At 36.0% G+C, this 12,537-nt stretch overlaps 1 protein-coding gene across 1 annotated transcript; it reads right to left on the bottom strand.

Moving 5' to 3' along the window:
* Positions 1–250: 250 nt before the first annotated feature.
* Positions 251–10,133, bottom strand: arcn1a (archain 1a). The gene is made up of 10 exons (XM_067407560.1): positions 9,984–10,133; positions 6,672–6,935; positions 4,691–4,870; positions 4,086–4,285; positions 3,831–3,995; positions 2,962–3,127; positions 2,513–2,660; positions 2,291–2,399; positions 1,921–2,125; positions 251–544 (listed from the first exon to the last, which is right to left on the bottom strand). The coding sequence occupies exons 1-10, from the start codon at positions 9,984–9,986 to the stop codon at positions 455–457; spliced, it is 1,530 nt and encodes a 509-aa protein (XP_067263661.1). The 5' UTR covers positions 9,987–10,133; the 3' UTR covers positions 251–454.
* Between the last annotated feature and the right edge of the window lie 2,404 nt (positions 10,134–12,537).

Below are 12,537 nucleotides of genomic sequence, written 5' to 3'. Positions count from 1 at the left end.
AGCACAATGAAAATAAAAATGTAGAAAACCACAAACTGAAAGAAATGACATGAGCAACTTGACTTGATCCTTACAGTGGAGGTATATGAACCATCAATTCAAAAATATACTGCCATGATGGCATCAAATAAATAAAGCTCCACCAGCCCACTCCTTATAGTCTCCATTTGAGCCCCAACCCTCACTGATACTCGCTGGCCTTTAAGAAAAAGGTTACTCCGTGAAACAAATTTGGTACAAGTACAGCCAAAATCACCAGCAAAGGCTAAAATGACTTCATTTTCTTTTTAGGGGATTAAAAAAAGCAAGCAGAATCAATAAGTACTGCTGAAGATGATAAAGATTGCATCGTCCCTCCATTTGTATGTCTCTCCCTTCTTTTATTTATATGTTTTCAGTCCATTTATCTGCTGTTCTGTAAAGTTGGGTGGTATTTTGTTAGTGATGTTTCCTTTTATAGTATTTCATACTTGTCAACCACAAATGATGTTTCTGTGGAGAACCGAACCGGGCTGTCCCCATCCACCTGAGACACCTTAGTGACCTGGCAGAGACAATGAGAAGAAGAAAAAAGGGAGATTTTCAATTTTTTGCTCTTAAAAGGGGTCATGAATTGCATTCCAAAGTTTCCTATGGTGCACTTATAATGTTAGTATGATTTTTACATCAAAAATGGAATCTATTGTCTGTATTGCAACCCAATTCATTAACTAATATTAGTACTCCATATCAAATGATACCCTAACCCAGAGATTCAAACTTTTTTGTCAGCCAAAACCCTTTGACATAAAATAACTACATGAAGTACCCCCCAGGGCTCGACAATACAGACTGCCCGATGGCTGGGGCCAGCGTGAATGATGCTTGGGACAGTTGACGGAACTGTCACTGTCCTAATAGGGCCAGTGCTGCACCTTCATGACAGTTTATGCAAAATTAAACATTCAATTGCAAGAAGCAGCGAAAGAGAACTTAATTTGGTACTCATGCACTGTGTGAGAAGTTATAACCTTATTACAATACAAGGTTACAAGGTTATATGGGCCAAAAAACAAAAATCACTAACTTTTTTTTAGGGTGGGACAAGTAAAAATTTGAACCACTGGCCCAACTGGGCCAAATATATAGATATTTAGCCACCTATGATTTAAAAGGTAATATTTTAATAATTTAAAGGTGCTTAAGAGGATGTTTTGTTTTATACATTTTTGCATTATTACTTGAAACTGTCTTTACTAACTGATAAAAGACCATTTATGAGGTGCACTGAAAGGAATAATATTAATATACATCATCTGTGCACGAGGTAGGGCCTTAAAAACATCAGCCAACCGTTTACGCGATCATTGTGTAAACGATTGGCCCTCTGGCTTGTCAATCACTGCCATGACGTTCCTTGTAAGAGACGAGCGCGGCTGCGCTCTCCAGTAACTTTCCACACTCCACAGGCGCCGTATGCAATGTTTTTGTCAGGAGACAGGAGTAACAACTGCAGATTATGAGTTACCTGCGGTGAGTCCGACATAATGAATCCACTAACACGACACAGCGAATGCCGGTGGTAAACGCGCGAGTTTTGGGAGGCATTCCCTCGAAATGAGCTGTGAAGGAGGGGGTTGTTCTTACGCATGCGCTCATTTCAAAAACTCACTAACAGTCTTTGGTTTCTCAGTCGACGAAAAGATCCTCTTTAGCACCTTTAACAGCACATTCACATGTTCGTGGTTCTCTGATTTTAGTTAATGGTCATGCATGTAGGTAAACAAAATTTACTTTTTTAGCAAATGTCTTTGAAATTGTTTTTTTTTTCTTTTCACATTTACATGTTTATGAATGTATTGATTATTAGCTTTAAATTAATTCATTAACTGCAGTTCTGTAATAAACCCCAGTTTGGGAAACCATGACCTTTTGTCTTACCTGAATGTCACAGTAGCTGCCCTTGGAGACAAAGGAGACACTGACAGGGAAAAAGTCATTTGGCTGGCCATTTATGCTGAACTCCAGGCTACCAGTCTTATTCTTTACATCAATTACGGGCAGACACCACTCCAGGACATTTCGTCTGCTGTCATGGCGATATTCTCCATCTAGATCACCAATCACAGGAGCTCCTACTCCTGACCTGTGATTAAATAGTTTCAATAGAAAAATGTAAATAATAAACAAAATGACCCCAGGATGCTTCAATACACATGGGGCAAGGCAGAAGGTACATTAATATGCCAATAAAATTGTATAATGTGAATTAATTATTGTTCTGAACTAAATCCAATGAACTTCTACTCACGGTACAGGAATAGAGACGACTACATCATTGAGTTCCAGAGATTCATCCTGTAGCTCATACTCAATGTTTACATCACAGCCAGTACCACTCTCAGAGGGCCAGCAGTTTACTGTAAAGACAAAACAGGCAAAAATAAAGTGAGCATAGGTCATGTGACACTACAGGTGAAACATAAGCTGTTAGCTTTATTGATAATACTAAAACCAGATGTTCAGGACTGACTTGTCAGTGGAATGAGAGATTCATCTGTGGTCTGTAGTCTCCACTTCAGCACACCCACGTCACTTTTCAGGGGGAAAGATTTGTCAGGGTTTTTCAGACCAATCACAGACTCCGCTGTGAAAAGTTTTTTGTCCACATTGGGATGGGTCTATAAGAGAGAGAGAGAGAGAGTAAAAAAATTAGAAGAGTGTAACAAACTTCTATAGGTTCTCTTTTATTAGCAGTTTTAGAATAGACAGAAAAGTTAAACAATTTTGGTTTGTATTATGGTACAGCTTTATTTCATTTTTCCATTTACTTTTGGTTTCATTTTTTATTAGTTTCAATACTTGTTTTTTTTTTGCACTACAAATCAATGCCTAAAACAATACACTTCATTTTATTACAAGAAGCATCATATTCAGAATAATTATGATTTGCCCTTGCTGCTACATTTAGAAAAACATCACCTGCAACTGGACGCCTCTCTTGTCATTATTGCTGACATTCAGCCTAATTCGCCCATTCTTTTCTTCAGACACTCTGAGGGTAATCATGCCAATAACTTCCATGTTCTGGAGGCCACCATCACGGCCACACGTCAGGGTGATCTTTTCCTCCACCCGCAGATGCACACTGAAAATTAGAATTTTTTTAGATTATTGGGTAAAGATTAACACAACTGTTGCAAAATTATCCTATCCTAAGCCAAATTTTAGCCGTTTCACACATCATGTGTTTGCAGCATAATGGTGCATAAAACGCTTTGGCTTTATAACAGAAAATAAAGTGATTTGTGGGTTATGGCACATCCTATGTCCTCTGAGAAAAGAAAAATAGAAATATCAGGAGTGGGTCATTGAGAACTATTTGACTGTCAAACTTAAAATCTAATTTACATGAGGAATCCAAATTCAGTTAGACTTAGAAAGTGGTGCTTATGTGCCTTCATTGTTGATGAATAGATGTATTTTCTGCTGAGTTCAGTGTGTAACATGCAGCAAAAATAGGCTCAGTGCTGAAACTCTGCTTGACATGCTGCTTAAAAGTACAGTGTGAATACTGCAACTGGGCACTGAAAAGAATATGTACCACTTGCATGCTGCTGACCTGTCTTAATCTGAAACCAACTAAAGCAAGTAGTATTTTTTTATTATACATTTCCATTACCTTGTCTAACTTGCATTTGGAAAGCATAGAAATGGACCTTTAATGCATTAATGAACAGTACTGCTAAATAAACAGTGATTATTTTAACCGAATAAGATCATACACTCCACTATGTTCTTTTGATTATCTTCAGTCCGATTATAGCATTAAAACAGTGGCATATCATTACCTCTCTGTGTGGGTTGGAGGAGGCAGAGATTTGGATGCATCTGATGGTCTTTTGCCTGTGCTGGGCAAGATGATATTTTCTCCCTCTGACTTAAGTTTGTCCACAAAGTCATCCACCTCCTTACCTTTGCCAACCAGTTTAAGTGCTTTACTTGGACCACTGGACCTAAAACAAAAGGGCATTAAAATTGCAGCCTGACACTTTTTTTTAATACAGGTTAAGGATCGCTGTACTCTATTAAGGGTATAGCTGTACCTGACGGGTGCAGGGGTGGGTTTGGGTTTCTCGAGCTCGATCAGCGTGTCTGTGATGATGGATGTGTTGCTGCTGCTCATGCCCGAGCTGCCGAAACCACCGAAGCCTGGTCCCTTCTTTCCACGCTCTGCATCTCGCCGTATCTGCTGAAGTTCTTTAGCCTTCCGTCTCATCTCTGCCTTAGCCTCGCGCTCCTGAGTCTGATGAACAATTGAATTGTTTAGAGTGAAGAAAAGATGATCAACATTAAAGTACATCATAATTACAACATTTAAATTAATCAAATGTCAACTAAGGGCCCTCGACAGTATTTTATCTATAAAGAGCAAACACATAGCTGGGATTAAGGATGATTAATTTTGAACTCCACACACAGCACCTCGTTTCATGCATTAGGAACTTATTGATCATCCTCCTTTGCATCCTTTGCTTGTACCTGAGCTATACAAGTCTAGCAGACTGGAGAATTTTCTAGAATGTCATTAAATGCAGTAGAATTTTGGGGAATTGCCAGATTCGATAATTAGAAGAGGATGGAAGCATAGTTTAAGCGATGGATGGCAAAAAAGTTTGCTGTGCTATTTCTCAAGAAATGTGTTTCATACCTCTCTGACAGCACGGAAGACCTTTTCCTCATGAGAGTCCATCTCTGTGAATGTCCGGATTTGGGCCAAGTTGACATTTTCTCTATAACCGAGGGCAACAATCTCATCGAAGGCAAAGATGAGGTCAAAGCAGTGCTCAGAAATCTCACTCTCCTCCAGGACACGACAATATTCAGGAATCTACCAAAATACAAGTTAAATGAACACAAATCAAGTCAAGTTTCCTTTCAAAATTCTGATATGAACAGAACGATTTGTTTATTGTGAAAAGCGCTATACGTGAATATAACGTGCATTTAATTTCATTTAACAACCTAAGATGACCTAACACGTCTAAAGTCTCTTATGCTCATTAAATGGATAGTTCACCCAAAAATGAAAATTTGATGTTTATCTGCTTACCCCCAGCACATCCAAGATGTAGGTGACTTTGTTTCTTCAGTAGAACACAAATGATGATTTTTAACTCCAACCATTGCCGTCTGTCAGTCTTATAATGTGGGTCAATGGGAACTTCTTTTAGAAACAAAGTCACCTACATCTTGGATGCGCTGGGGGTAAGCAGATAAACATCAAATTTTCATTTTTGAGGGAACTATCCCTTTAAGGCTGCATTTATTTCATAATAAATACAGAAAAAACAATAATATTGTGAAATATTATTACAATTTAAAATTATGGTTTTCTATTTTAATATACTTTCAAATATAATTTATTTCTGTGATGCAAAGCTGAATTGTCAACATCATTACTCCAGTCTTCAGTGTCACATGATTCTTCAGCAACCATTGTAATATGCTGATTTATTATCAATGTTGGAAACAGTTGTGCTGCTTAATATTATTTTATAACCGGTGATACTTTTTCAGGATTCTTTGATGAATAAAAAGTTAAAAAATATCAGCATTTATTTAAAATAGAAATGTTTTGTAACAATATACACTACTGTTCAAAAGTTTGGGGTCAGTAATTTTTTTCTTTCTTTTTTTGAAAGAAATTAATACTTTTATTCAGCACGGAAGTGTTAAATAGATAAAAATAGTAATAGTAAAGATTTATATTGTTAGAAAATATTTATATTTTCAATAAATGCTGTTCTTTTTAATCTTTTATTCATAAATGAATCCTGAAAAAAGTATCACAGGTTCCAAAAAAAAAATATTAAGCAACAAAACTGTTTACAAAATTCATAATAACTGAGTACCAAATCAGCATATTAGAATGATTTCTGAAGGATCATGTGACACTGAAGACTGGAATAATGATGCTGAAAATTCAGCTTTGCAACACAGAAATAAATTATATTTTAAAGTATATTAAAATAGAAAACCATAATTTTAAATTGTAATATTCTTTCACAATATTATTGTTTTTTTCTGTATTTATTATAAAATAAATGCAGCCTTAATGAGCATTAGAGACTTTGTTCAAAAACATTAAAAATAGTAATGTTTCCAAACTTATATATATATATATATATATATATATATATATATATATATTGATATTGATATTAATCTGATAAAAGCTCTAGGAGGAGTTCGTTAAAGTACAACGTCTGGAAAATGCAAAAAACGGTGAATTAATTCAAAATATCCGACTTCCTGTTCGGTTTCGGATTTTGCTCCAAGAGACTTTTTTGTTAACTGGTTTGCCAAGTTATCTTTCCATATACAGTGAAAAACTGTAAATGGTCATCACAACACTATATGTTATTTTACGCTATCAAGTCAAACGTATGGGTTTTCTATGTAAAAACTATTAATTGCCATATAATTTGCAGTGAAAAACAATAAAAGGACATTCCCTAACATAAAACATATGGTTATTTGTTTGTTTGTTTGTTTGTTTGTTTGTATGGTGGATTTCAAGCAATGAAAAGTGAATACTGATGTGCATCAAGAAGTGATGGAAAAACAAAAACAATTTTGTTGTCCATAAAAAGTATTTTATTCCATTGTGTATGTGGTTTCTTTCTTACCACACGTGAGAAGAGACGCAGTGTCTCCAGATCCTCCAGTATATTACTGTTCTTGGTGGTGACCAGCACCATGTACAGCTTTTCCAGAGGTTGGTAGACGTAGCGCACACTCTCCGTCTCCACAAATGTGTGCTGTTTGCCAGTGTTCATCAATTTGGGAAAAGCTGCCAGCAGACCCTCCACTCGCGTCCGTGTCATCTCCACAAATTGCCGTGACACCAGGGCCTTACCTGCCTTGGTGCAGATTGCTGCTGCCAACAGCACCTGGAGTAGTTTGTGAACAAGAATTTTAGGGAGCCATTTCAAAAATGCAGTAATCTTCATAGAGCAACATGCAGAATGCAGTGCACTACTTGGATGTGTGGATGGAAAAAGTACACCAAGATTCAATATTAACATTCCTTCCAATAGCAAAACAGACACAACTTTATTTGGCTCTCATGTTTGCTGTACTTAATTTATAATGCGTTTAACTTGGTATAAATAGTTCTGCATAACAGAAAAGATAGAGCCCATCTTTCAACAGAAAGTCACCTTTACATTTGCATGATCAACTGTTAGAACAGACTGACTACTGTAACAAAAGAAGCTTGAAGCAAATCAGAGAAACGCCTAATAAAACCAACAATGTGATTACATATCATGCAGGGTTCCCACACATTCTGACCAGTGAATTTGCATGATTTTTCCAGTCGTTTGTGAAGATTAGATATGGATTAGAAAGAAGCCAAAAAATATGTATTAACTACAGATATTTATGACTAATGTTATTTTTGTCATGACGACTCTCAGAAGAGTTTAGCATGGTAATATGACAACAGTAAAGTATTTGGTCTTGGGGGAATAGATCTGCTGCTGATATTGCTGCCGCAAAGCAAGCAAAGAGACTTGCAACTACCAATATATATGAGCTTCTATGACATGCTGCTGCTGCACAAATAGCATATATGAAATTACCCATAGCAGATCTATACAGGTGGAGCCGGGGGATGTAGAGGGTTTCAGAGGGCCTGATTACACCTGGTCACTTCATGCGTTTTTACTTCAGACAGCTATCTGATTTGTTAAAAGGGCTCCATTTACACTTGGAAACATTTTATATCTCCATAAAACAGATACAAATCCGATCTTTAATTCCTGTGCTATATGCAAATTTAATGGAGTTCATGTCAACGAAAGCAACATATATGCACTGCCTGCATTTTATTTAACATCAGCTAATTTCAAGATCAAAGACCGCAATAGGACAGAGAGCAGCATCAGCACTGGTAAGGCCATTTAGTCTCACTACTTTTAATAAAGATGATTGTGTCATCTGGGACTGACTTTTAGTTTTGTTGGAGGCAGTTTGCGCATCAGTGTGCTACTCATCTGCGGTGATTTGTGTTGCTGCAGTAGTCATATCTGGCTATTACATGTCGTATAGCCTTCAACACACTCTCATACATTTATTTTTAACATTTGGGGAAGAGTAAAATTTATATTTGGGGTTTCAACAAACAGAAGCATTTACACTTGTCCAGTTTCATTTGGAAAGTGTCTTTCAGAGGGCAGTTACACCAGGTCTTTTCATGATCGGATAGATATCCAATCTGAGAAAATGCATGAAGTGATCAGGGGCCCCATTTATAAAACGTTGCATAGAAACGGTCCTACATTTGATCTTATGATCATTTCTCAACTGTGCATGCGTTGATCCATAGAATGAACGTATGCCCAGAAAATGTGCGTACGCCTCACTTTCAGATGTGAAATCTATAAAATCGCAAACGAACCTGAACTTGCATGCAGCTGAATGGTTTCAGTTCTCCACCTTGTAAACGATGCCCAATTAATTTCATTAACATTTATAAAAAATAAAAAAGTGCGTACGTCTGCTCAGACCCTGACGTGGCGCTAAGCACTTTTCCAAAGGCCGCTTTTGTAAATATGAGCGTTGGCGTGGATTTATGCGTACGCACACTCCAAGATCAAATCTGTGCATACGCATGCTTTATAAATGAGGACCCAGGTGTAAAAAGGCTCAGAGGAACTCTGAAAGTGCACTGCAAACCCCTACAGCAAACATTAACAAACTGTTTAAATGTTGATCAACAAACTCATTAGCTAGAGATGCAACAGGATCAACTTGTGCCGTGTACGATGTGACTGTCAGCAGGTTGGGTTAAGGACCCATCAACTTGTGCCATCTACAGTTTCATGACAGAACTTGATATTTATTTCCATGACTTTTCCAGGAAATAACACTTTTGAAATTCAGTGATATTTCAAGGTTTTTTTTTGAAAACCCTTGTCATGAGACAGCAAAACTGGCCAAAGTAATTGACAGTATGAATGGGTTCCTTTTATTATCATCAATGAATCAAAGGGGTGAAGAGTTATGTGGTCTGTTTTGAAAGACACAAACTTCACACTGCATTCATTGAGTGCATTTGACTAGACAGCTGCACACTTCAAAATACTACAATGCAACCCTCTGTGACCTAAGATAGTCCACATTACAAACGACAGACGATGATTTTGTATGGGATTAAGATATCAACCACTTCCAGAAGCATGTCTATAAAACAATTTCACCAAACAATCAGGCAATAAATGACAGTATGTCTATCCATCTACCATTATTTTCTGTATGTTCCTAAATGGTTTATTTTTCTTTCTGATTCTCTCTGTTCTTGGGAAAATAAAATATTCCAATTCAGCCAAACTTTACAGAAAAGCTTTGAAACAATCAATTCTGTTCCAACTGATCTAAAGACAGGTCAACATGATCTTCAAATCAACAAGCTAGCTGCAAATATCCCTAGTTTATACAAAAAAAAAAAAAAAAAGTCCGAAGCACAGAATTCAACACAATCCGACCACGTCAACAGATGTTACATATGGACTCGTTATTTTACACAAAAACACGTGTAGAATTAGCCCACATCGTCCTACTGTTATTAATTACAGACTTACACAGCTGATTTGTTATCACAGAGACTTATAATGAGAAGTTGATAGGGAAAGTTACAGGCCTACAGTACAGCGAGTATTTGACACTGATGTGGCTCATTTCTCCTTACATTGACAACACACCTTACTAGCCAGTTTAACACCTCAAGAAGAGACATTATACGTAGACATTATCAATGAGCTCATTTACAATTTTACAATACGTCAATTTCAAAGTTTCTCTCAAATAAATACGCATTTCGAGCAATAAATCAGTCTGCGGTTCGATTCGTTAGCTAGCAGTAACCTCTCTTGTAAAAACCGGAACCCGTCGTCAAAATCAGTCGTTTGTCCATAAACGAATAAAGATGAACTCACCATTTTCACGGTTTGATATGTTTTCTGCGTTTAATCTTCTGATCGCCGTTTGTGTGGTTGTATAAATGCTATGTGAAGATAAATAAAAGTGTTTGTGTGCAGGGCGGCTCAATATGGCAGAAGTGTAAGCCACGTCTCCAACCGGAAGCAGCTCGTCAGGGGTAAAAGGGCAGCACGACATATGTGGAAGATCCAACATCAGCAGCAGGAGCAACCCAACCCTCACACGATACTAAGAGGTTAGCCATTACTACAATAAATAACTAAATTAATAACACTTTGGTGTTGTGATGTTTATTAAATGACTTATTTTAATATATAAATATATTTACACACACACTTACTTTGGTTATGTCATAATAAAACAGACTATAGCAGGATCTCAGTTAATTGTGGATTTCGCAAATATTTCCAGCTGTATTGGGATTGTGTGTGTGTGTGTGTGTGTGTGTGTGTGTGTGTGTGTGTATATATATAAACAAACAAATAAATAAATGAATAAATATATATATAATATAAACAAACAAATAAATAAATATATATAAACAAATAAATGAATAAATATATATATAATATAAACAAACAAATAAATAAATATATATAAACAAATAAATAATTAAATAAATATATATATATATATATATATATATATATATATATATATATATATATATATATATATATATACACACACACACACACATTTTTCCCCCCAAGAGTTACAATCCCAATACAGCTGGAAATATTTGTGAAATCCACAATTAACTGAGATCCTGCTATAGTCTCTGTTTTATTATGACATAACCAAAGTAAGTGTGTGTGTGTGTAAATATATTTATATATTAAAATGTGTGTGTGTGTGTGTGTGTGTGTGTGTGTGTGTGTGTGTGTGTGTGTGTGTGTGTGCATTCTTAGTTTTTTTCTTATTAATTTTTAAAGAAATTGGGATTTAACAAAAAATGTGTAAAGAAAAGAAGAATGTACACTCAAAAATGTTTTATATGAGTTTTGGTGCCATGTGTATCATTAAATTAAGTTTATTCCTCATTAATTTATTTCATTCTGTTTTGTATGTTTGATGTGGTTTCTTTTTCTCCATTCGCTAAATCCTTTTTATCCATTCTTTATCCGGTATAAGTAATTTTGCCGCTCTCTTATGAACTGTTGGTAACACTTTAGATTACAGCCCGGAAAGTACTGCGTAATTACAACGAATTTACAGCATAACTTTCAATAATTATAGTGTAACTATACAGTAAGTATGTGTAAGTATAGGGGAACAATATGTGAAGTATTGGGAATAAAGGGGTAACAACCAGGAAAAATAACAAATTATTTATACTTTTAATATTTTATAAATAAGGGGTATGTATGACATAACTAAGGGGTAAACATGACATTACGGGCCGTAAATTAAAGTGGAGCTTGTTACCCTCTTATTTCATGTAGTTACAGGGTAAGTAATTAATAAAAATAAATAAATAAAAAAATAAAAATGCAAACAGTCATATCACTTGGAAAACTTTATTTGAAAAACAACTTATTTCAAAACAGATTTAAAGTTACAACACTTCTTATTTGTTTCTCTTGCTTGGCTTCTTCTTTCTTTCCACTGATGAAACTTAAGAGGGAATCCCATTTGCTATTCTGTATTTAAAAAATACAGAACAACTGGAAATGTGCTCACCGTTTACTCATCTTTTACCCTCATGCCATCTGAGATGTATACGACTTTCCTTCTTAAGATGAACACAAAAATGATTTTAGGGAAAAAATAGATAATCTGGGAACGCTTTATAATGCAAGCTCACATGTTCCTAAAAGTCGAAGCATCAAACAGCACAAACAGCAATAACTACAGTAATCCATACGACCCTAATGGATAAATCGATGCCTTCTGAAGTGAAACGATACGTATTTGTAAGAAAAATACCAAATATTTGAATATTTTTAAAACTTTCGACCAGCTGTCTCCTGCGCGTGCATGTGAGGGTTGAGAGTTCATGGTTCATGCTTGCCGTAACTTGAAGCGTGACGTAGGCGTGCCGAGAAACTCACGCAGATGTTGGATGCCGTCAGTTTTTTTTTTTTATATTATTATTATTTTTAGTAATGCTCACAACAAAATACACAGAATGAAATGAGAATGAGAAACAAACAAGACAGAATAACAGAGACGGCAGTTCTTGCGCGAGTTTCACACGAATCTCCCGCGAGAACGTCATGAAAGCTTCACGTTGCTCATTTCAATGTGCTTCATCGAACGCAAAGTCGACTCTCATGCAGGCGCTGGTGACAGTTGGTCAGAAGCGAAAAGATGAATAGCCTAAACCATGAGAAAATTTCGGGGTGTACTGTATTTTCTTATAATACAGAATAGCAACGGATTCCTTCTTAAGATTCATCAGCTGAGAAACAAGAGCAGGAGGAAGCCAAGCGAGAAACAACAACAACCAAAAAACGGACAAAACTTGTTACTTTGTGTCAGGACTTTAGAGTTTGAAATGAAAAGTTGATTTAAAAAAATGAATAATAAGTGTTGTAGACCTGTTTT

Source organism: Chanodichthys erythropterus, chromosome 13, assembly GCF_024489055.1.
Source record: "Chanodichthys erythropterus isolate Z2021 chromosome 13, ASM2448905v1, whole genome shotgun sequence".
NCBI lineage: Eukaryota > Metazoa > Chordata > Actinopteri > Cypriniformes > Xenocyprididae > Chanodichthys > Chanodichthys erythropterus.
Note: the sequence above shows the minus strand (reverse complement) of the source record. Positions and strands in the feature narration are given on the sequence as shown.

Excerpts from the sequence above, each read along its gene's own strand:
- arcn1a (XM_067407560.1), bottom strand. Across the intron at positions 3,996-4,085 it reads CCCACCCCTGCACCCGTCAG|GTCCAGTGGTCCAAGTAAAG; the intron begins GTACAGCTATAC and ends CTTTTGTTTTAG. Across the intron at positions 2,400-2,512 it reads ATCTCTCATTCCACTGACAA|TAAACTGCTGGCCCTCTGAG; the intron begins GTCAGTCCTGAA and ends TTGTCTTTACAG.